Source organism: Heloderma suspectum, chromosome 1, assembly GCF_057233095.1.
Source record: "Heloderma suspectum isolate Gila_16-S chromosome 1, 16-S_ref, whole genome shotgun sequence".
NCBI classification, from domain to species: domain Eukaryota; kingdom Metazoa; phylum Chordata; class Lepidosauria; order Squamata; family Helodermatidae; genus Heloderma; species Heloderma suspectum.
Genome location: NC_139458.1, coordinates 106,231,017 through 106,257,274, shown reverse-complemented (window position 1 = coordinate 106,257,274; position 26,258 = coordinate 106,231,017). Strand labels below are relative to the sequence as shown.

At 40.8% G+C, this 26,258-nt stretch overlaps 1 protein-coding gene across 4 annotated transcripts in view; it reads left to right on the top strand.

The window, feature by feature from the left end:
• MPPED2 (metallophosphoesterase domain containing 2) overlaps positions 1-25,862 on the top strand; it is a 171,148-nt gene extending 145,286 nt beyond the window's left edge. For all 4 annotated transcript variants that reach the window (XM_084852867.1, XM_084852885.1, XM_084852893.1 and 1 more), the window contains exons 5-7: positions 15,558-15,673; positions 18,211-18,324; positions 23,251-25,862. In XM_084852867.1, the coding sequence (XP_084708993.1) occupies positions 15,558-15,673; positions 18,211-18,324; positions 23,251-23,369 (349 nt within the window). In that variant the 3' untranslated portion in view covers positions 23,370-25,862. The remainder of the gene's footprint in view (positions 1-15,557; positions 15,674-18,210; positions 18,325-23,250) is intronic.
• Positions 25,863-26,258: the final 396 nt, after the last annotated feature.

The following is a 26,258-nucleotide window of genomic DNA, read 5'->3' as shown; positions in this document are numbered from 1 at the left end:
ATGGGTGGGGGGAAAGAATGGCTGCAGAGAACCAGGGTGTTCCGATTGGGGGCATATGGCAGTGGGGGCTGTGGAGCCCTCAACTTATAATTATGTTTTAAGCTGTTCTAGCGTAGTGCTGCTGCTTTTGATTTCTAAGAGTTTCTACTGTTTTTAGTGTTTTTGTTCTTTTTATATGATTATTTACTTTGTATGATACTTTGAATACTATATTATTTTATCTCATTTATCAAATACTATTTTTTCAAGGCTGCTAATACACATGAACCACAAATCCAATTTTGTATATTTGGTCCTTTTTATTTTTTAGCTACTGAAAAAAGTTTAATTTCATCAAAAAATTATTTATTTATTTATTCATTTCATTTCTATACTGCCCAATAGCCGAAGCTCTCTGGGCGGTTCACAAAAATTAAAAAATGTCTGTGTCTTCCAGATCCATATGCTTTCAAGTTTAACATTCTGATGGACTCTTATCCACCGATACTTCACCCAACACTGCACACTATGATGTCACCACATGCATCCACCTAGTAGTGGTGTGGCTGATTATGCACATGTGATGGTTGTTGGTACTTTATAGCAAAGATGAATGTTTCTTGGAAAGAAAGTTGCATTTCTACCTGTTCTTGGAAATTGGGGGACATGGAGCTACCCACAGAACCCTAATACAGTGGTTCTTAATAACTACTCTTCATGCTTCCATTCAAGTTCAGTCTTAACAGTTCTGTGATACTGCTTTTTTTAAATCAAATATGTGGATCTCAGGATCCCCTAGAAACTGTGAGGTTAAAGGGGTCATCTTTCAGGCAACAGAATAAAGAGAGGTGGCCTTAAAATTAGATTTTGTATAAACCAACCCTCTGTGAGCTGACCTCTTTATTTAACAATTTCGAAGCTAAAAGAAATGAATGACCCACATTTACTCTGATCTATTTTCAGTTACAATACAAAGCCTCCTCTTAACTCAGTGCTTCTACCTGCATAGCCCCAGAACTGTTCTTTCCAAACTCCACAATTGTTTCTTTTAATCTTATACATTATTGCCCAGCGCCTGCTGCTAATTAGTTCTTCTCTGGTTGTGTTGATGGAGTAGCTTCATTGCTGTCTTTGATCCCCACATTTTATTCATATATAGCCTGAATCCAATGAATTAGCTGAAAACGCTTATGCATGTAGTGTGTATACAGTATTTTGTCTTAGTGGGGAGAAATGGTACATCCACAATAATGCGAGCCTCTGCACTTCATAATGATACTGCATCCACACGTGAATGGTAAAACATGACTCAAATTATTTCCATTTACAAAAACTCAAATTATTTCCATTTACAAAACAGAAATATATAGCGGACAATGTTAGATTCATATGATGCCTGCTGTTTGTTTTTTAGACTAACAGTTTTGTATGTCCGCGGCATGCATACACGTATGTATATGCAACATTTCATTATGATATAAACATCCCATAGTTCACCAAAATATTATTCTATCACAAAATTATTTTTTATTTATAAACTTTATCAGTTGTCTTTCCACCTAAAAAGCTACTCAAACAATGAGTACGCATCATAATGTTGCAGTTGGGTTTTGTTTTTTAAGAACTTAGTAATGTTTGAAAATGTGTATGCAAAACAAACTGGGTACAGATGGAATGGGAAAGCATGATTTTTTGCTATGATTAGTTGTGGTGAGCTTTAGACCCATCCATTCACCCCTTTTCTCTCCTACATTTCCTCATGTCAGAGGAGAACAAAAGCTTTTGCTTTCAATGTTAAACTAATCACAATTCCCCATGTCATCCATACTTGGGGAACTATGATTTGTTTAAACAGTGGTTTTAGAACAAGCCAGGATCCAAAAACATGATTTTCATCTTGGCTTGTGCTCACTAAACATGATTAATCAAATAATGATTAATTGGAATTCACTCAAAACTGTGGTTAGTTTAAAAGCAAAACTGGATTTTTTCCCCTCCTCCTGTGGTATTTGAAAGTGAAGAAGATGGGGGGAGCAAATGAGGCTGAGGTTCACCACAGTCTGAAAAAGGAAACCATACTTTTCTGTAGCATCAGAACTGAGACAGATATTTAAATGTTGTCTATCCATCACCTGCAATCAATTTACATTGGGAGTGCATTTTTGTAGACTTTTGCACAAGAATGTAGCTATTTTTAGAACCTGTAGTGAGAGATACATTCCTAATAGACATAATTAAAACAAAATACTTTGACAGTTACATTTAAATTTTAAATTGTACATTTATTTTAATCATTAATGGATTTGCCCCAGGGCAATTATTATTCATACTGTTTTGAAGTCATTTTTTGTAATAAATAAATAAATAAATCCCCCAACCCCTTCCTTCAGCCCCCCCCCCCCCTTACAGTAGAAGATTAAAAATCTTGCTTATGGATTTTTCTACCAAGATTGCTGGAACAGTTTTGCCTATAGACTAGAAAATAACTATAGCTATTATAACTGAATAGTTATAACTTTAAATACACCAAGTAGGAAGTGCTGTGTTCAGCCTTTTCTCTGGTGTTTATTGTTAGAATAGCAGCAAATGTGAGATAATGCTGTGTACGCTGCCTTTAACTGGGGATGTGTGAGTCAGCCAAACTCAAGCTCGCCAAAGTTCTCTGAATTCCATCTTGAACTGCATTTCGACTCAAGTCCATACCAGATTGCTGATTTTGGGTTTTTTTCTTTTTGCATGAAAATCTATGTGTGTTTTCATGCACATTTTTCCAAATGTATGCATCAGTTGTAGGGATGTACAGACTGTGTAAAATCTGCTCCGTCTATTTCGCAGATTGTCAGGTGCCTTTTTCCCATCGTCCGCCCACAGACAGGTGCAAATATTATTATTATTATTATTATTATTATTATTATTTTTGTCATGCAGAAAAATACGTAAATATTTACATAAGTATTTACATATTTACATAATTCACTATACTACGTAACATTTAGCGTATTGTCCCCCATTCCATTCAATGTTTCCTTAGCAGAAACTTAGTATTTTCCTACAAATTTATATGCATAAATTTCAGGGAAGTAAAAAAAATCATCTGAAAGTCTATGGACTCCACATGGCCTGTGGGGCTCACTCCGCGGTGGATTCTGCAGGTTGGATTCTTAGAAATCCGACCTCATTTTAGTTCGTCTCGAATTTCTCCAGCATCCCTAATCAGTTGTGCACATCTTTGAAATGTATGCATTCATTTCCCATTGATGAAATCATATTTGTGCAGATTTCTCAGATGCACACATTTTTTGACAAGCTTTTTTGAAATGCATTCATGCTGTTGAATGCATTTTGTGGGGTCCGCAAATCACATTGCAAGCTCGAAAATGTATGGACTTCAACCGCAGATTGAGTCCATGTTAGGTCCGGAAAGTGCAAACTGGGTAAATTCTGATCAAAGATGACCTAAAACAAATTTCTCATACATCCCTACCTTTAACCCAGCTACTATTGGTCTTCCAAAGACCTGCAGACTAGAGCCAGTTCTAGCATATGCAGTCTGCTTATTTACACATGCAGTCTGATTCCCAATGAGGGTAGCCTTAATATTCTTGCAGAGCTCCCATGTGTTGTTGAATGTAGCCCATTGATTTTACTGCTTTGAAAATGCTGCAACAATTTTGAAGGGAAGAGCCATGGGAAAACGGGGTCAACAGAGCAAGGAGGGTCTCACAAGGGGAAGCGTTGTACCTCAGTTTCCATCCAAACAGGAGTTTCCCATATGTACACTGCTCAGGATTTCTGGGTGGGAAAAGTAATACATTCCTGAACAGCCCTTGGCTTTGTTACAGTGCCATGTAACCCCCACTCCTCATTTCACAAAACTTTCACCCCCTGCAGGTGTATTTTTCTGCGGCTTTCACATGGGAGGGGGAAAAAACTGGTGGATTTTTTTGCAGCGGGACGAGGGGGGGAGAAAGGGGGTTTGTCTATCTTGCTGTAGATTTTAAAAAAACATGAGGTGGCTGAATGGTGCGCTCCTGCTTAAGCCATTATTTCCTTTGTTTATGACTTCACGCTGATCTCAGATGCTTCTAAGCCTCCATGCTTGCGGGTATGCCTGAGAGAGAGCATCATGTCAAGATATCCTCCCATGGGCATTCTGGGAAGCACAGGCATGTGTCAATTGTCTGCAGAATGCCGGAGACTACCGTTTGGTGGTGTGTGTTTTTAAAGGAAGGCATTACTCCATGAAAAATTTCACCAAAATGATCACACCAAGCTCTTCTTTCATGGGACATTCCCGCCCAGTGTTCATGGTGGGGAAGGGGTGAGAATATTGGCACTGGCCTAGTTTGTCTTTATGTGCAGTGGAACTGCTTAAATAGCAACCACTTGCACATGCGATTTATCATCCAGGTAGGGATATATGCACAAACACTTGCTTCCATGTGGGCATGCCCCTAGTGGCATCAGTGAATTTATCTATTCCATATTCAGTCTCTCTGTCTTTAGTCCAGCTTTTAGTCTACATGTATAGTCTCATTAACATTAGAAACTCGCATTGCACTGCAATTAAATATATAAATATTACTACAAAATATGTTTTTTAAAACACCTAAGGGACATTTTATAGGAATGTCACACGTTTGGAAAGTCTAGATGTGCCGCATTGACTAGAGCACCAGTTGACTCCCTCAAACCGTTCAAATAGATTAAGGAGGCATGACTTCCATTTAGAAAAGCCGCATTTACATTTCCGTAACAGCATTTTCTCAGTATGTCTGTTAATTCTCTTTTCAGTATGCTGTCTACCACAACACAGCAGGCTTATTCTTACATCATGTACAAATTATTGGAAGTTATGCAAGGAGAAGGGTTCGTGCACTTCTCACAGCATCATCAGAGGCATGCCACTGCCTTTGACCCTGCCATTAAGCTACAGTTCCTTCCAACTGGAGCAATTCTTTTTTTCTCCCCTTTCATTTCTCTGCTGCACTTTGACTGAACGGTCCAAGTTCCCAAAATGGGTGGAGCTCTGTTTTATAGTCATTTTATTCCAGCTTGGTATTGTTTGAAGGAGATTACATCATATGCTAAGTGTTCGTGTGTGTGTTATGTGTGTGACAGTCATGAGAGGGATGTAAAAAGCACTGTGCAACTTCACATCCATAAGCACCTAAAATGTAATAACACCATCTTTTCCTGTTTGCTCTTAGTTTTAAGTGAACTAAAATTTGCTATAGAGTCAAGTTTGAAATTATTTTTATAATTTTGCAATATTCAGATACATCCCAGAGCTCATTAACCAGCTTGCAGTATAATTAGGGGCTAGGAAACCATAAAAAGGCGGAAGGGTTTCTTGTTTCCAGACAAGCAATGAAAAGTTAAAATCATTATTCAAAGCTTACCTTCAGCTCCAATTTTGAAAGAGATTTCATTTCCTTCCCCATCTCCTAAGAAATATTTGCTGGCCAAAGTTGGGAAAGTTGAATATATGTATACAGGTGCTTAATCCTAAGGGCAGAATTTGGATTTTATTGCAAAATTTGTATATTTTAGAATACCAAATTCTAGATCTTTTCCATGGTTTCCATCAATTAGTAGTCAGATATTAGTATATTCAGAATTGTGAGAAGACAGCACTTTAAAGGGGTGAAAAGAAATAAAATCTGATCTGATGGAGTTTGTTTTAAGGAGGGGCAGTGAACTCCGTATATATACATTCCTGACGTGGAGACAGCTTGTGCATCTCCCCCCCAGAGGCAGGAATTCTATTTTGAATGAGAAGGAGGGAGTGGAAACAGAAAACATGCGTCATTTGTGCTTCCTGCCCTCCTCGCATTTTTTCGTATTTGAAACTGCTTTTAGCCTCAGCTCTTCAGTGTGTTTTTTAAGTTGCTCCTTTTGGTCCCAAAGTGCCCTTGAGGAATCTGAAGTTAATGCACAGCATTGCAGCCAGACTTCCTTTTGTTTTACAATATTATAGCTATTACCCATCTGTACTTCACACAAAATAACAAATCAGGTTCAAATCAAACAATACTTCAAACAGTATTTCAAAAAAGCTCCTTAAGATGACTGGTGTTGACAACTCCTTAAACACAATAGAATAATATTTTCCAGCGATAAACTATCTGCATGAAAGAGAGAGACAGTAGCCTTGTGTGGAAACGAAAAACCATCTTGAACATAGTTCCCTTCTGTTCCAAGTACACGGTGCCCTTCTTTGACCTTTCTTTTGCTAATATAAATTCTTAGCAGCCTGAAAATCCCTCTGCACCAAAGGAAACAAACAAGCAAACAAAGCATCTGCAATGCATGACCCTGATGAGAGGATATGAGAGAGACTGAACCTTGCATGACAGATTCTAGACACCCAAACCCTGACTTGACAAAGGCTAACCCAGTTTGCCTCCCATACTTGTCACTGAAACTGTGAGGTGAAGAGAGATCCAACTTCAGTAGGGTGGATTGAGCCTGATGCTCAGTCACCCACACACCTGGAAACAGGTTCAAGGCACTAGGACAACCTTCCCCAACCTGGCACCTTCCAGATGTGTTGGACTGCATCTCCCATCATTCCCAGCCAGCACAGCCAGCACATCTGGGGGGCAAGAAGTTGGGGAAGGCTGCACTAGGAGGCTATGTATGTCCTGTCTGTACCTTGGGATTTGCCTGCATGAAAAAAGAAGTAGGAGCAGGGAGGCTTTTGAAATTTCCGGCAGAGAGGAGCAGAATGGAGGCACTCAAAAACAGAATGCTTGACGAGAATATAAGAAGAGCCCTGCTGGATTAGACCAAGGGTCCATCTAGTCCAGCATTCTGTTCACACAGTGGTCAAACCCACAGTGGCCAAGAGAAATCCAGAAGCAGGACATGAGTGCAACAGCACCCTCCCACCCATGCTCCCCTGCAACTGATGTACATAGGCACACTGCCTCTGATACTGGAGGTAGCCGATAGCCACCAGGACTAGTAGCCATTGATAGCCTTATCCTCCATGAACTTGCCTACTGCCCTTCCAAAGTGGTGGCCATCACTACATCTTGTGGAAGTGAATTCCATAGTTTAACTATGCACTGTTTGTAGAAGTACTTCCTTTTATCTGTCCTGAATCTTCTGCCAATCAGCTTCATGAGAGAGGGAGGAACATGTCTCCCTATCCGCTTCCTCCACACCATGCATAATTTTGTACACCTCTGTCATGTCTCTCCTTACTAGCCTTTTTGTAATGAAGATTCATCAGGCTTCCAGTGGCCACTCCCTGTGCTACACTCCCATTATGGGTGGGGAGACCAAATGTTGGCACACATAGATGCTACCCTTGGGGTTTCACCTTTTTTTCAAGTCATCATAAAAACGAAATATTACTTGAAAAATAAATGATGATATTCAGCTTGCTTCAGTGCTGTAAGGAACCTCTTGGTAATATCCAATAGACTTGCCAGCCTAGGTCCATGCGTGGCCACAATATCGCACTTCCAGGGGCAGGCCCTGACACACATGAACACATGCATTTCCAGAAGGGGTGTGAAATGCCCCTTCCAGAAACATGCGTTTTCATGCGTGTTGGGGCTTGCCCCCAGAAGCACAATATCGTGGCCGTGCGCAGACTTGGTGGGGCTGGCCACTCATGCACAGTCCCTGTAGGATGTGACCCTATGACAGAAAGCTGAATTCATTTATTAGCACTTCTCACTTCTCATTGAAAACAAAACCCAAAGTGGTTTACAAAAGAATAAAAACAAACAAACAAGAACTACACATGCAAGCTTTTAGGGCCCATTCAAATATCTCCTGTCACATGTGGTGAAGTAGACATGTGATTGCTTCGTTATTTGCTCATTTCAGTGAGATGAGTAACTATTAGCTCTTAACTATTAGCCCTTTCAACCATAGATGCTCACTGGGTGACTTTGGACAATTCAGGGTGCAATCCTATTGAGATAGTTGGGAGCCTCCAAAGTCAAAGGCTGCTGAGTATCCAATGCAGGGTGGCCAGAGCACAGAGAAGACCCAGTGAGCATCTGTGGTTGAAAGGGCTAATAGTTAAAAGCTAATAGTTACTCATCATCCATGCTCCAGCTGCCCTGCTGTCTAGCAGCAGCTTTGGGGAGGGCGAGAGAAGGAGGCTGTGCGGCGCATAGGAAGCTGTGTAAAGTGGATTCTGTGGTCCCCGCCCCACCCCTGGGACCACCTCCTTTTTGCCACCTCTACACTCCGTTTCAGGTGCGGAGACGTAGCAAGCGGAAAGAACGGCACCAGCTGGGAGGGGGAGGGGAGCGCAGTTTCTGGGAAATGCGTTCGGAGTCCTGGCTGCGACCTTGGATCCCAGAAACCGAAAAATCCTGTGGCCCTCTAAACAGTGCCTAGTGGCCATAGGATTGTTCCCTCCCTGAATCCTAGCCAGACCACCTCACGGGAGCTTATTCTATTTTATTCTTCTGAAGATAAAGTGCAATAACCTCATACATATTTTAATTCCATGGAGGAAAAGTGAAATACAAGTGTGTTTGGTAAATAAATACAAATGTTTAGCATTGGTTGCTTGGAATAAGAAATAAAGAACAAGAGTAGCTGATCTTGGAAAAGAACTTTAGGAGCCTTGTACCCAAATCAAACCATTTGACACATGCAGCCTAACACTGTAGACTTTGGCTGTGGCTCTCCTGGGTCTGATCCAGAGGTCTTTCATAGCCTTGGAGATGTGAGGAACTGAACCTAGGACTTGATTCATGCAACACATCTGCTCTGCTACTAATCTGTGGGACCTGAATAACCTAAAGGTCTTCTTTCATCTTTGTAGGTTTCAACACCACAGTCTTGATTAGGTGCCTGCCTCTGTGTCCTTATAAATTAATAACAACTGAATAGTCACAAGAGCAGGGGGCCTTGTTGTAAACCTTAACATTATTATGTGGCTCTCAAGAAAACAAAACATGTATACAGAAAGGATTTTTGTTTTTGTTTTAATTAAAGGTTCTTGTTTAATACATATTACGCCTTCACCCATATTTGTGTTTATGGGTTCAGCCTCTACAGTAGTTTCCTGTCTTACCAACATGCTTTTTCTAGTCACTTCATTAAATGGAGAAAGGGCACAGATGCATGCAAATATTTGTGTGCTCTGTGTTTTATTGAAAGGCTCTTCTTTATTTTGCAAAAAGGTCACCTGTTCCCTTTTCAGTTCATTCAGTTCAGGACATTCTCTGTTATTACATCCCAAATGTAAAACTGAGATAGATACTCTCAAGCCATATTTACAGGGCAATCCTGTAATTGAACAATTCTGAGAATGCATATTTAATGCCCTGTCCTGTAATTTTTGTTCTGCAAATGGAATGATCTCCCTCCCTAGTAATCATGGGTGTTTGTGCGTTTTACTTTGAGTGCTGATGAAAATAAAAAAGGCTTTCATTACTGTTATTACTTGAGAGTGTTTCTTTTGAGATGGATTCGAGGTACATGTGGGGTATGGAAAGAATATTGCTTGAAAATTTTCTCCCCAAGCTATTTGTTCATTGTATTAAGGGAAAAGAACGGCTTCTCTCTAGAGGCTTGTATATGCAACATTCATGTTTTGGTTTTGTGTTTTTAAAAATTGGAGTACATGTTACGGAAAAAAACTAACAACAGGTTTCTACAACTACATAAACTGGTGAATGTAAATAGAGTTTCAAAACCCAATACATCATTGTGAGTGGGCTAATTTTTATGCTAGCTTTGTGATGTGGTCGCTGCATTCTTTAATAAGCTATGAACTGGTTTAAATTTCATGTTACCTTTGAACATACAACGTGGTTCGGCTCCCACTCAATTTGACATCTCAGAAACGTCTACACTTCCAAATTAACAGAACAGTTTGTGATCTCTATGTGTATACTACTGAAAACTGTTGTTTTCTTGGCTCCAGAAGGAGAGGAAGTGAGACGGTAAGGATCCAGTAGGGGATCGCAAAGGTGGTAAGAGGACTTAGGAAAAGTTGAAGGAGTTGGGTATATTTAGCCTGGACAAGAGACAGTTAAGAAGTGATATGATAGGCATCTTCAGATCTTTAAAGGGCTGTCACATAGCCAATGGAGCAAACTGTGCTCCAGATGATTGGATCTGAATGCACAAGTTGGAGCATCTCCCCTATGAGAGAAGGTTACAACAGCTCGGAGAAAAAGGAGGATAAGGGGAGACATGATAGAGGTCTACAAAATTATCCATGGTGTGGAGAATATGGATAGGGAGACATTTTTCTCCCTTTCTCAAAATATTAGAACCCAGGGTCATCCCATGAAGCTGATTGGTGGGAGATTCAGGACAGATAAAAGGAAGCACTTCTTCACACAGCACATAGTTAAACTATGGAATTCACTCCCCTAGGATGTGGTGATGGCCACCAATTTGGATGGCTTTAAAAGGGGGTTGGACAAATTCCTGGAGGAAAAGTCTATCAATAGCTACTAGCCTTGATGGCTATGTGCTATCTCCAGTACCAGAGGCAGTGGGCCTATGTACACCAATTGCTGGGGAACATGGATGATAGGGTGCTGTTGTGCTCATGCCCTGCTTGTGGGTTCCTGGTCGACAGCTGGTTGACGACTGTGTCCAGTAAATGCTGGACTAGATGGACCCTTGTTCTGATCCAGCATGGCTCCTCCTATGTTCTTAAGTTTAAATTAAAAAGAGGAATTTTGACTGAACATTAGGAAGAACCTCTTGACAGGACAGACTGCCTTGAGAGGTGGTAGACTCTTTCATTATAGATTTTTAAGCAGAGGCTAGATGGCCACCAGGGATGCTGTAGCAGCAAATTTCCTGCATTGGCAAGGGGTTGGAGATGACCTTTGAGGTCTCTTTCTGGCGTATGATTCAGTGGATATGGATGCATTTAGCTGTAGCATGAGGATATGAAGAAAGACATGAGGATATGAACAGCTAATGCAAGTCAGAGTAGACAAGACTGGGCTAGGTGACCAATGCTCTGACTCATTATAAAGCAGCTTTGTATGAGAAATCAGAAGCATTGGGGCAGAGGAGGTGAAAAAGAGAGTTTAGCAGGAAAGCAACAATATGCCAAGACAGCCTGAAGAGTGAGGAGTTTATGATTAACAACTGGTGGGCCCAATGGCAGCCCTTTATGTCTAGATTAAGTCTTGACTGCTCCTAGTTCCTGCCACTAGCTATTTGTGGTAGCAGCTGAGTTGGATTAATCATTAGGCTAAGCAAGCTGTAAAACAGGTTAGCCCCCGTATGTGAGGAGTAGAGTGAACTGAGTCTCTTTTTAGTTCTCCCCAGCCTAATTCATGGTAGCTGTTTTGTTATCAAGTGACAGAAGGACAATGGTCACTTTCCCATGGTAGGGAAGGTAGCAAGCCTGCTATAATATGGAGTAGACAAAGGAAAGACGTCTTACTTTCGGTTACTTATTTATTTCTCAGATGTAGTCCCCCTCATGGTGGCTTAAAAATACCTCCCTGCAAAATACCATAAAATCAATAAACAATTAAAACATCTGTAAAGACATAATCCTTTGCAAATCCAACCAGCAGAAAAAACAGCAGCAGCAGCAACTCGGCAGCCAAAGGCACTTCAGAACAGGAAAGAATTGACATATTTCCTGGAGGACAGAAGGGAGTTGGACAGATAAGCCTTTTCGGGTGTAATCCTATGCATGTTTAGACAGAAAAGGGACCTGCAACTCCCAGCATGCTGGGAGTTGTAGGACTTTTTCCTGTTTCAACATGCATAGGATTGCGTCCTTAGTCTACATTGGGGATGAGGGAAAAAGTAAGATCTGCAAATAGTTCTCTGAATGATTTACGGTAGATCACCAAGAATTTCTGGCTCAGTTGTTTAATAGTAGCAACAACATTCTCCCCACCCCCACCCCTGTGCCCAAAATTAGGCTGCTGAAACTAAGAGAGCTTGTTGGGAAACCAGGTGTGAATTTTTGTGTGGAAGGGCTATGAGCTCAGTTCTGGTACTGAAAATAAATTTCTGGGCTGAGTTGCGCTGAGGCATGCCTTGTTCCTTAATTCTAGATCTCATGGTTCAAGGGGAAAACAAAAGTAGATCCCACAGTCTTGAAGTCCACCCACCCCTGGTCTACACCATTGTCCCTATATACTTTCATAGGCAGACTCAGCATGGGGACTTCACATTCTTTCGTCCAGAGTTGTACTTCTAGGATATGTCAAGGGGCTTTTGCAATCCTTTTGTTACATAGTACTTTGTGGCATTGTGTTCTTTTAAAATACCATGACCGCTGGGCAGCAAGGAATTGCCCAGCAAAAACAAAGTGGGGAGCAAAGTCAGCCTTGCTTTTAACAAGCAGATGGAAGTGTGTTTCTTATCAGGAAGGAAGTTTTGGAATATGCATGTGTGAGGATATAGCCTTGGCCAGTTGACCATGTTTTGAAATGGAAGTTTGAGCTTGTTCCTACGCCCCTCTGTCTTGGCCTCAGGTACAGCTGGAACCTTGCTTGAAAGCAGGCACTCACATGCACAGAGTAGATGGGAAGCCCTCTGGTTTGTGCAGTATCCCTCTTCCCCTGCCTTCCCTAAGATTCCCCAGATGCTAACCCAGACATCATCCTCCAAGGGTGTCCCAAACCATAGTTTGTCAGTTCAGATATTACAAGAAACCACAGCTTGCCAATAAGCTTCGAACCATGTTTTCCAATTCTGGTTTTGCTGGCCAACCATGGTATATTGAATGGTATTGGTTCAACAAACTATGGATCGGTGCTACATATGAACTGTCTCACTGTAATGGACAAAACTGGAATACACAATCAAGATTCAGACCCCAGATGACATGCCCAATATGCTTAATACACACAGAGAAGGAATTCTAGAGGTTTCAGCCAGGTTCCTTTGCTGACACTTGGACGAGACTGAGTCAGTGGAGCTTCTAAGGTGGAAGCACTCAGTTCGTTGCTCCAGACCATCCCCTGGTTCTTCCACATAAGGATCTTTCTCTCCCATTTACACAGATCAGAACACATGTTTAACAATATTATGTCAGAAGACATGGTGCATTCCAAATGGGAAAATGCAGTGGAGGTAATCATAAATGTAACCTCATTAACAGTCAAAAATACTTCTTACTGTATGTAATTTTAACTGGTTGGGAGAAAACAGCTGCTGATCTGTCTGTACACCATAGTAATTGTGCATGAATCTGAAGAATAGGATGACCTATTCTGTGTTCCCATTGAAATCTAAATCTGATCCAGAAACTCAGTTTTATTGCCTTTGTTCAGGGGGGGAAATCTCATGCTGGCTTTCTAACAAGCTTCTTTTTGCTCGCAAAACATGAGGATAGCATAAGGCAAATGTCTTTAATTAGTGAAGATACACAATCATTAACAGCAACCCCAAATGGGCATAGTTTAATCTCTGGGGTGCTCTCAGTTATTTTCATATGCAGTATTTATTAACTGCTTGTGAGTTTAATGTATTGCAGAGGATGGTTTAATGCTTTGTACGAGGCACACACTGCCCTGACAAGGTGGTTTGCAAATGTTTTTTAACAAGTTGGTTCCTTAGCATTGTCATGGGGTCACAGCTAAACATGGAAAGCTATTTGATACAATTCATGTGCATATGGCCAGCCAGAAGAGCACTACTTGTGAGCCCATGTTAAGATGCTCTGTAAAGTTCAAAATATGACTCAGGATGCTACTACAAAGAATCCTGAAGCAGGTTAATCAGTTGCATAGTAAATCAAGTTTTGTAACAATGATCTAGTTCGGAAGTCACAACAATCAGAAATTGCTTTGGGCTTCCCACAGGCAGCTAATTGGTCACTGTGTGAACAAAATGCTGGACTAGATGGACTTTTGCTCTGACCCAGCATGGCTCCACTTACGTTCTTAATCCGGGTTTTTTAAACCCCAGTTTGTAGTGAGCGAGCAAGCATGCTGGTGTACGTTGCCCAGTTGCTTCCATTGCAAGCGTCGTGTGCAAACCAGGAACTCTGGCTTGTTGTGGGAAAGACAACCCAGAGTTGAAACTCTGAGTTAAACCCAAACCGGGCTATGACTGCTGCTTCGCCAAAAGCTAGGCTGGTGACAATTATTAGTCTGGAAAGAAAACAGCTGGCACATTATGCCCCTTCCCCTATCATGTAAACCAGCCGTACATAACCCCACTGTTACTTTTGGACTTTTTCCAATGGGACAGTGTAGCTACCTGAAAATTTTGCTATAACTACAGTGTTATTTGTCCGTCCGTCCGTCCCATCCCCCCCCCCCCGTCAAAGGTGTACTTCCACTGATGAAGAGTAATAGATGCAACTTGTGTTGTGTTCTGCCGTAATAAAGTGATTCGGTAATGATTTTAAGTTAGCTGAAAATGTAGTTGGATTATCTTGAAGCCAATGTAGTGATCAGGCAACCTGATGTGCCAGTGAGTTTGACAGGTTTTCAACTCTGTTGTAAAACATGAGCATGTAAACTGGTACAAAATTGTAGAAAAGCGAGGGGGCTGGGAAGAACAGATGTGAGGTCTTGTACAGCCTTGTAAGTAAGCCCACAGAAGTGATTCTCCAGCAACAATTTTTACTAGCCTGTTAAGCAGCTAGTAGCCCATGTTTCCATGCTGTGCGCAGCGGAAGAGAAGCCCTCCCTCCAGAGATAGCATGTAAATACAGGTTACTAGCCTCGTAGGCTAGTTTTTTTTTTTTTTAATGCCACCTACCAAGTGGACTGGTAGAGGAGGGACAGAGCAATTTGGCCTTCCTTCACCAGCCCACTGTGTGTTTCTGGTGGTCACAGAGTAAGATACTTGCCCTTCTCTGTGGCTAGCCTGGAACCCAATCGGGATGGTAGAGGAGGGGGTGATGCATCTGTCCTCCGCCAGCCCACTTACTCACCTGCATGGCATTCCTGGTTGCCTAGGGACACCAGGCAAGTAGTTAAATGCAAGTTGTTAAACAAAGTCTAATACTTTGTGTTATGCTGGACAGTCAGATTTAATGCAAAGAGATGAGGATAGCAGGAGCTTAAGTTGGTTCATACATTGAATTGTCTTCTCTAGCTCTAGAGCATCTAAGAGCTATGGGAATATGTCAGTATTCTGCATTCATTTTTTATACATCTTACAGTGTCTCTCATAGCTATAACATGGCAAACCCCAGATCTTGAATATAAATGTCCATTGCCATAAAAGCAGGCATTTCAGAATATGCTTTTTTGTCCAGCTCACCATCATTGTTTGAAGAATAACCTTTTGCAACCACCAAGTGCCCTGTGGGGAAGTAATTATTCATAAGAATCAATCCTGTAGCCATCATTTGTATAATTAATATAGAAAATTGTAGCTTTTTGGTATTAAATCTACTCTCTATGACAAAAATGTGGTTTAACATGCCATCTTTCTTTCTCTCGGAGACAGTGGCCAATTGTGTAGGATCAGTATGACGGTGGCTGACACCCATTTCAATATACTAGTCTGTTTCTCTACTCTTTCATCTGTACGTTATTGTGAAGAAGCACAACCTACAGAGAATCTGCATTGCTGCACAAATTTGAGAAGCAGAAACATACCTTTCTTTGATAGTGACACAATTTATCTTTTTTCCTTCAAAGGACACCATGGTTTAATGGATGGGGCTTTAACCTACCCAGAGGTCAATCTTTGTTGGACAAATGGAACCTTATTCCTGAAGGCATTGATATATTAATGACCCATGGACCTCCTCTTGGTAAGTGACACAAAAGCAATGATGTCCAGATATCTTAAACTAAGAAAGTCCCCACTCATATAATCAAGCCTATGGGGTGTGGAGAAGTTGGTCACCTTTCAGTTCTACCATGTGCTATTCTACCTCATAACTGGACTCACTAAATACTTTCCAATAAAACCTGCTTCATACAGCCACTTCTTCCACTGGTTAGCAATAACAATACTCTGGAGGCTGATTAAGAATCTGTTTTAAATGCAGTGTTGCAGAAATGCTTTTGTACTTTAGTTTCTGAATCCATGCACTGAAAGTTATGAAAGGAAGTGGGTAAGGAGCATTCTGTGTAAGACCCATGTGCTCCTGATGTGTTGCAGATCTCACTGCTGTGACATTCACATGGTAGTCTTTCTACATTACAGTAGTGGTGTGGGAGTTGCTTGTCTGTGGCTTCATCTCACATTGGTGCCCAAAGACCCAGCACCAGGGGTGGTGGGGTGGGGTGGCCAATTGTATAGGTTCTTCCAGTACAGTTATCAAGTTTGGATTGAGGGCAACGATCAGGTCAGGTGGGAAGAACCCACACTGTTGGCCTCATTCCCATAGGACTGAGCCTTTTCTGTGGATGAAGTCAAAGAAGAGTGGAGACCATACTGCAACTTTATAAAGGGCACTTGTGTAGCAGGTTGCCACTGCCTCTTCTCTCTATCAAAATGGTCTCTCAGTCGCCCCCATTCCTCCTCCCTATCCTCCTCCCCAGATGGTGCACAGCCACTGCCATGATGTTGTTCTGTTTGCTCTTCCCCCCCCACCCCCATATCTCTGTTTGCTGAGGACTGGATAATGATGCTGAGAGAGTCAGATGAAATTTATCTGGGGACTTCCCACTCTGACGTAAAGTTTTGGTAATGTCTTAAAAATTAGCAAATTTAATGATTTGTAACTATATTTATGCTTGCTTTGGGGGCATACTTAACAAGATGACATGACATTTTAGATGAAATTCATTTCTTTAATTTTGATTATGAATTTCAAACATGCATATAATTACTAAATTACAATTACTAAAACAAGGAATAGTTTTGTAGCACCTTAAAGACTAACAAATGTATTATTATATAAGCTTTTGTGGGCACTCTCCACTTCACCAAATGCATCTGATGAAGTAGACAGTGTCCACGAAGGCTTATGAAATAATACATTAATCTTTAAGGTGCCACAAGACTATTTCTCATTTTTGCTGCAACAAAGTAAGACCCCCCCTTCTGGAAACTATAATTAGTAAGGTAGTCTTAAAATGGATCGTCATTTGCATGGCCAAAAATTATTCCAGGATTTCTACTTTTTAATTTTGCATGCTATGTTTACATTAACTACATAAGGAATGAGCTACATGAACCTGGTGAATGAGTGTCCCATTACCTTGAAATAGCATTAGCCAATTTTCCCTAGTGCAGCATCTTTGAAGTTGATTAAGTAACACCAAGGGTGAATGTGCAGCCCCCATTCATATTTGATTTAGTTCTTTTCCCTCTCAGATCTTTCCACCCTTCTCTTCTTTATGAATGCAATATTCCAGACCACAGACCTCTGTAATAATTGATGTCAGGTTTTATGGGTTTTCTGCATTATCTATAAAACTTAGTGGCTTTTTCTTTCAAAATAGTCAATTAATACCAACTTGCTAAGATTCCTTTCATTACTGACCTGCATTGCTCTTTTTAGAGGCCAGGTCTTAGGAATAACTTTGTATTGGCAGACTTTGCCTCTCTTGAAGTCATGAATGGTTACTGTTCTGAGTCAGCTTCACTAAGTGTGTGAGGCTCCATATGGGGGCTGCTCCATTCTCTTCAGTATATAATCCTATTGCATTCGCAAAGTATAATAACTGAAGGACACCTCTTCCACTCCAGATACTCAAAATAAAAAGGCCACAATATAGAACATTGTAAGACATACACAGAACACTGCCTAAAGAGGAATTGCTCCTTTCTCTTCAGTGTTGGGGAATGCTCTATGCACAGAATCATATTTTATGTGCTGAGTATTCCTCAGGACTGAAGAGAACTAGGTAGGTTCATGTCATTTATCATATGTAGATCATGTGTTTTACACTATGCTGTTTGGATTTTGACTATTTGGCATAGATGAAGGGCCAAAGCTAATGCTGTCCAGTGTGTGGAAAAAGTAACCATGGCAATAACCATTAAGGAAAGAGTAGGGGAGGGTATGGGGAGATTCACCACTGCCGGGAATAAATGTCATAGAACCTCATGTTATGTAAAAGAATCTATACCTGTAGTTTAATAAATCAAATTACGTGGAGAAAAATGTTAATCGGGAAGGAGGAGGCATACTTCAAGGGAGGAAAAAAGCCCAGAAACCTAAAAGAGACAAAGTGACAATGAAAAGTTTCTTAAAAGCCATCGTATGCTTTAATGGAGATGTTAGGGTTACAGATAATGCAATAAACCTTCAGTGAGTAATAGCTTCCTGAAAGTCTACATGAAACCTTACCTGAATAGAGAAAATTAAGAGTATTGATTACATTTTCCTTTTAGGTTTTCGAGACTGGGTTCCAAAGGAGCTGCAAAGAGTTGGCTGTGTGGAACTGTTAAACACAGTACAAAGGCGAGTCAGGCCCAAGCTCCATGTCTTCGGTGGAATCCATGAAGGTAAGAAACTGACTTGAGATGAAGATATTTGCCAAGGCAATAGCTGAGTAAATCTTGATGGTCGTCTGTGTAAAAAGAGGATTTTCAAACAAATAACAAGTATAACATTGACTCCGTTATAAAGCAGACCACTTGGTGTTTAATCAGGACTTGGATTTTATACATGTGAGGGTCTTATAAAATGACCATACAAATTGTTATGTCATATCACAAAACCACCCCATAGTATCAGATCTGTGATAGAAAAAAGTAGTAACCGTGGGGCAAAATGGTGGACAGTGGTTGAATTCATAATTTGGGAGGGAGCAAAAAGCCCTCTCCTCTAACCCTCCACTAAAAGGAAGAGCATTTTCTATTCTCCACGTGTCAAACCATACAGTCCATAAGGGCCCATCCATAAAGGATGTCATGCATTAAAAGGGGCAGGAATAGCCTTAATTCATTTTTATTTATGAATTTAGGCTGTGATCTTATGCACAATTACCTGGGAGTAAACTCCAGTGGACTTATGTCTATATAAACATTCAAAGGATTGTGATGTTAGCCCTGTTTGTGACAAAGGAGAGATTGGGACAGGGCTGGCCCTGTCATTCAGCATGGCAAAGCAACCCCACTCATGGGGGGTGGGGGTGAGTAGACAAAGGCAGGAATTAGAGTACCAATTGTTCAGCAAGACTTTGAAGTGTTGGTCCTCTGCTTCAGACTTCAAAGTGTCTTTGGCCAGCAGTGATTTAGATGTTGGTTAAAATGAGACCAAGTGTGACAAGGAAGTAAGGTTATTAAGAATGTTTTGAAAAGTTTGACATATTTTAAGGTTGCTTCCAAAGCAGTGAACAGTTACACCACAGAAAGGCAGGGGAAGATTCCTTCTTGAACTTGGATATCAGTTCCAATCTGAGCACAGCCTATATATGACATTTTTCCAAAGGACATGTTTTGGGAGTGAAGGGCGGGGGGGATAACTTAATTCTAATACCTGACCTGATGCTTCAGGATCATTGCTTAGTGCAATCTTAGAAGAGTGGGACATGTTCTCCAGAAAAGCTGAGACAATGTGGCGTGGGGAGAATTATGCACCAATATTGCCACTCAAGTGGTGCAGAGCAGACAGTGGTGCTTGCACTAACCCTGGTGACATCTCTTATTTGCTGTGCTGTTTGGAGCTCAGAAGAACAAGGAATTATAGGGCACAGATTTGAGTGTATCCAGTCACTGTGCCCTCAAAACACCACCATGATGCCTCCCAAGGGTTAGTAGATAAGAGCACAATCCATTTTATTTTATTTTGCTTGTGGATACTTCAGCTGAGGTTTTCAAACCATCCTGCTAATGTTAATTTCAAATCAGGGCAATTTCTAGTGTAACAAGCTGGCTTCTGTAGCCTGGCATGAAGCAATGAGAGATTACTTTAAAATACATTGTGTGGGGTTTTTAAATATTTAATGAACTTCAGCAGCTTTTATATCCTAGTGAGATAAATACTAGATGTGCTGTCTGGGAGAGAGGGCAAGACTTTGTGACCCTAGAACTAAAATGTACACATTTAAATGCTTTATTTGTAACACCTCCCCCAGCCCCTCCCGGAGATTTCTCTGCCCTCTCTAATTAAGCTCTCCATAGGCTCACAGAGTTGGAAAACTTTGTAGGTGAGAGAACATGGCTCTGTGGCTTGGCATTGTTGATTTTTCCCAAGTCCACATGACTTTAAAGCAAATGAGTTCTTATGCATGGGTTATAAAGTCCTGTAAACAAGGACTTAGAATGAAAAAAACACTGACAGAGCCTTAACCAAAGTAGCATTCACACAAGCACCATTAGGCATCTAGGAAAAGAAGGAACATTTTTGTATGAATATTAATACTTGGATATCAATGCTAAGTGAATACCAGAAAAGCGGCAGGGTGGGGGTGGGGGCATATAACTACAGTATGTAAATTGGTTGCAGCTTTTGTAGTTGCGATGCAAGCTGAAAGTAATCAAACTTCCAGTGGCATTAGTGTTAGGCTGATGGAAAGCAAAGGGCTCTTAGCATGGAAGATCATTATAAAAAAACTAGTGTGAGGCACAGCATTGCACAATTTAAGTTTACGACTAGGTTGGTAATGCATGCTGTAAGTATAAAAGGAATTTAATGAACATTCAGGAGCACTAAGATGATACAAATGCTACTCCTATGAATTGCCCCATCCAACACTAAAAAAACCCTGCTCATTAAAATAAGTGGAATAAGATTTGGCTTGAATTGTTATTTGTAATGGTTAAATCTGAAATGCCCCAATCCACTGAGAGACCCTACATGCACAGAAGCAGGTTTCTGCACATGGGTTCCTAGCTGGAAGGGGACTCATGGCCACAAGCTAATGCTGGAGGTATGCCTTCTAGCCCAGTCCAACAGCCATGGCTGCCCTTGTGTAGCAGTTGAACTGAAACTTGCCCAGCAGCAGTTAGGGAGAGGATGCAGGGAGTGAGGGAGGCTGAATTCAGCCCCACCTCCCGCCCCTTACCACTAAACAGATGCTTGGGTGGGATCCCAACTTTTTCAAAAAGGCTGCACATGCATAGTCCTCAACACCCATTCTTTTGGAACAGAACCAAAATGTAGCATACAGTTTAATGAGGGCAAAACTGTACTTGTTTTAATGCAGCTCAGACATGGCTCATAGAAGTCTATGTTCACAGGACATACATTTGCAGACTATTGATGTTTTGTCTTCTTCCCCCCCCCCTTTATTGAAAAACAGAACTACCACTATTAAAGCAACAATCCAGAAGGATTATAGAGAGGCACGCAGCGATTGTGAAATAGTTGTTCTCAAAGGTAGTCCAGATTTTGCCCTCAGGATCTTAATTATTGACAAAAATCTGTATTAAATATATAAAAGCGATAACTTAAAATAAACAATATTTCCAGTATATAAAAGGCACAATCTTTCCAATAATTATATAAAAGTGGTAACTTAAAAGGAACAATGTTTCCTGCAGATTGACTCTTTCAGCTTAAATCTAATTATATAATAATCATTTTTGGGGGTATGAAACCAATGCGGAACAAAAGATTTGGCACCAAGGGGCTCATCTTCAGATTTCCCCCCCAGCAGTCCCTCCGCGTGCCATACATCATCAGTGGGCATGGCCACAGCCACTGATGTCATCGCCCCACCCAATTTAGCCTTTCTCTGTGCTGAGGGAAGCGCAGAGTTTCATGCCTCTCTCAGCACAGAGAAAGGGACTCAGCCAGTGCTGGGATGAGCAGCCTTTTCTCCCAGCCCCAGCAGAGTCCCTGGCTTCTCACGGCACATGGAGTCCCTGTGGGGGGCATTACACGACTTGGCCAGCACTGGCAAGAACAGCTGCTCCTCCCAGTGCTGGCCAAGTACCCTGCCGCCCCTATCCCCGCTGTTATCTCCAATCTCCAGGGCGCATTCCTCCTGGGAAGGAGCTCAAACCCTGTCCTTGAAGGAACTCAAGGAGGCTCCCAATTGGGGAGCCCAGTGCATTGGATTAGGCCTATGGGCCAAGGGTTCTGCACCCCTGCTCTAGACTATACCTGCTTTTAGATGAGAAAAACAGTAAATGTTTCATCTTGAGATATTTGAAGTACCATCTTGAGTAGTGGGACCTAGTTCAGGATGCACAGATAAGATGAAATTGTCTGTCACCCTTTAAATAGAATATTATGGTCACAAGAATTAACAGCATCATGACACTACCAACAGTATAGAGGGGAGAAACAGAGCTGTGATCTAGAGGGAAGTCTTAGCTGTGTACCTATTGCAGCTCACTCCAGTTCCATCCTGAAAAGTGTTTTAAGGAGGTTTGTAATTGAGGCTTCCACCATTGAGATCCAACCAAGCTTCCTTTCTCTCCTCAGTTTTTTCCATTTCTATATCTATCCCATAGCTGCATAGTATCTTCACTGAATGCTGCAGCAGTGATAGTAGTTGTTCCACCCTTTGGTTGCACCAAAGTAAGAATCTGGGTGGGTTCGTGATGTCGGCACAACAAAACAGGTCATAGCATTAAGCCAACACACTAGTTCTTGCATTCCATCCAAACAATGACATGTACGAGCAGGCCTATATGAGCAGTTCACCTATATGAGCGGTTCACCTATGTTGTGAATGTCAAGCCTGACAGCTCCCTGAAGGTGCATTAAAACAGATGTTTTGAGGATATTGGGTGTAAATTGAATGCACATCTTATCCCCACAATCTATACATGTGCAAGTGTTCAGAACAGGATGGATCCCAGCCTGTCCCTATTGCAGATAGGCCAGCATTAGTTGTATATGCCTGGTGTGTGATTTCAACACAGGGCACTACCAAACAACATCCTGCTGTTGTTATTTGTAAGGCATGGTCCCAGTACTATTGAATTGGGGTATGCACTGAATTGGAATAGGTAAACCTATTGCTTAGCAGGGTTATTTTGTCACTGAATGAGAGGAAAAGAAGATCCTGTGCCTAATTACTGGGGAATTAGTTCCATTTAACAAAATGGGTTTTACTTCTGTATAAACATACATAGGATTGGGTAGTAAAGAATGCCTGAAAGGAGGTAGGAAAGGTTTTGGTGGCATAGTCCTGAAAGGAAATTCCAGTTTACAAAAGAACCAAGGTACTTTGGGGGGAAAACACTCCTTTGTGTTCACTTCTGGTACAAAACTAAGCCTTCTTTAGCTCCAATACCTTGATTTTTTTTTTCTGAACAGGTCGTTCTTATTAAAGCACCAGCCTATTGCATTTTAAAAAATGGAAATTATGTGGTGAGTTCTTTGGACTACTCAAAATGTTTTGAAAGGCTTAGCTGAACTCGATTCCAAAGGCCTGCTTACAAGGAGCTTTTCCATTTTGCCACCCTGAGGCACTGTACTGAGTCAGCATTGTTTGTTTACATTATAGTAAGTGTGACACATTTTCCCTACAGGTTACGGCATTATGACAGACGGTTACACAACATACATTAATGCCTCAACATGTACAGTCAGCTTTCAGCCAACCAACCCACCAATTATATTTGACCTTCCAACCCCGCAAGGATCATGAAGCTCTACAGCATTGGGGGAAGGTCTATAAACTGCCATTTTTCTAATTAAAACACATCCATTCTCTTAACGTGTTTCTTTACAAATAATGTGGGGCTTTTTTTGTAAATTGTTGGTACAAAAGGAAAAAAAGAAGATAGAGGTTGTGCTTTTTTGGAAATGCCGCATCCATTTGAAATTGATAAAGCATTGTGAATTTGTAAAATGAAGTTTTATGTTTTCTTAATTAACTTCCCATTGTAAATTGTTAAGTGTTCTCAAAAGGACAGCCAAGCTTTCTTTTAATGAGTGAGACACCTTATTTTAATATTATTAAAGAAGATTTTAAAAGGCAGTGTTTAAAAAAAAAGACCCAAATTTGCACAAATGTTACTGTTTGAATTTTTTTTTTAAAAAAAATATTTCTAATGATAAAATGCCACCCCTCCTCTTTCCCCATTTTTATTATCACACACATGCACCCTAACCCAGAGTTTTGTGTATATTCCTGCACAAATACGTTCCACAATCAAGCACAGAGTGAGATGTGATTATGCCTATTGAAAGAAATGGGCTTAAGCATGTCTAACTCAGTGTTGAATTGTGGCCATGGAGCTGTAAAACAGGAGGAGGAGTCACCATTCATTTTAGTAGATGTTACACTTAAGTGCGTGGCTCAGCTCCCGCCCTTGAAAAGAATGGAGAAGCCATTCTTGGTCGGGAAGACTTCCGAGCCCATCAGAACTCCTTTGCCCACCGCAGATCACTCTTGCCTATTAATGGGAATGCATCAGTGAGGGGAAAATAACCTTCTAGATTTAGTTTATCTCTGCCTGCTTTAATGACCAATTAGATAGCAGCATCTTGTATGTGATTATCTAAATTGTCACTGTTTGGGTAAGTTTCTTAAATTATTTTAGCTTTAAAAATATGGGGATGAAAACTGCACTGAGCAGGTGTTCCATGCAGTAAAAACATGTAAATGCAGACTCCTTTTAAATATGGATTTTTATATATATTTTTTGTGCATTATAACTAAGTGAGGCATTTAATATTGCCAGTGTAGCATCTGCAAAATTATGCTGTACAGCACATCTAAATTATGAAGGATGTGACACATTTTTTTCCAAGTGCTCAAGGCTTTCAAGAGCTTGAGTTTAAAATCTTTGTGCAGTTTCAAGCATGTATAGAATCAAATGAATACAATCAAGCCTAACTAAAATAAGGCTTTGTTGTCCTTTATATTTAAAATATTCTTGAATTGTCTTTCCATTTCTTTTCCCCCCTTATTTTGCACTGTGTGTAAATGCAATCTTGCTAGCACAAAATATTGTTGCAAATAGTTATTTCTGTTCTACCAGTGTAAATGCTATTAAGCTTTATTCTGTTTATGTTATCTTCATGGAATTTAGGAAAGCAGTTGTTTCTTTAAATTTATTGCGATATTATATATCTAGCGGCCTTTATATGCAAATAAAATTGCAAAATTTTTAAATACTTCCTGTGTGGGCAGTCTTATTATGCTTTCAATAACTTAGAATTAAAGTCAATGAACTAGTGCAGCATTTCTCCCAACTGTACAAAGTTGTGCCCCACCTAAATGTATTAGAATTTCTGAACAACTTAAAAGCCTTGTTTGATCCATCTAGGGCACTCTTTCAGCCTAAGGGCCAAATTCCATTTTAGAGAAGCTCTCGGGGACCACATTCCAGTGGTGGGCAGAGATGAAGGCAAAAGGGGGCAGAACCAAAATACCAAAAAATACCAGCATATTTTAGCTAAAAACTCTTACTGCCAGTAATTGAGGTTTAGGGGAGGCATTTCAATATTTTAGAATGGGGGGGAAACTACATAAGCTGGGAAACCACCAAATAATTGATGGCTGGGGGAAAGGGGGTAGAGTCTCCTGGGGAACACCAGGGGGCCATATTTGGCTCCCAAGCTGAGGTCCTGCACCCCTAATCTAGGGGCTATGCATGAACAGATGGAGGATACTGCAAGCACAGTTCTCCAGCCGTAGGGCTAGGCACACATAGCTTGTCTTAAAACAGTGGAATCTTGCCAATCAGTTGTTCAAGGAGAAGTGCAAGGGCTAGATCCGATCTCCACTCTCCTTTCTGTACTAAATAGCTGATTGATGGGAAGCCACGTCTGTGCAGTCCCAACTGTTCACCATGTAATCTGTTGGATCAAAGCAACTGGGTCTACTTTCCCTGCTTTTTCCCTACATTGCCAAGCTCTCTGGTGGCTCAGCTCCACAGATGTGGAAACTCCGTTCTTTGGGAAGCTTGTTTGACTCCATCTTTTGGCAGTGTTCCTCTTCCAACAGGCTTTTGGAGCAGTAGGAAGATGGCTTCAATTAGTTGCTGTAGACACACGTATTATATTTTATGAATGGGCTTCTATATTGTTTTTAATGAATGGTTTTTACTGAATTTGTATCCATGATATGGACAAAGACAGGATAGAAATTGAATGAATGAATTAATGAGTAAATAAATAAATATACTCACACAATCTTTGCTAGCTCTATCCTGTTTCTATTATATACCCTCTCCCCATTCCATTTGTTCTCTAAGCAGCAATTGCTGGACTCAGTTCAGTTAGAGCCCACAAACATTTCTACTTTTCAGAGATCTCTGTTGAGTCATAACCAATATGAATTAAAAACAGCCTTTTTTTTTTTTTTTACCAGCTGTCAGTAACACATGTTTCCTCTGGAAGACACATAGTCAAGTTTGAGGTATGCTGGCTTAGCACATTTTCATTTAAGTCATGAAATTTGAGAACCTTCTATATTGTACAAGTGAAATCTTGCACTGATTTCTCTAGAAACAATTGTCATTTTATTTTGTTTTCCCCTTGAAAATGACTTCAATAGGTCATTTGTTGCCTACTTATTCACAATGCC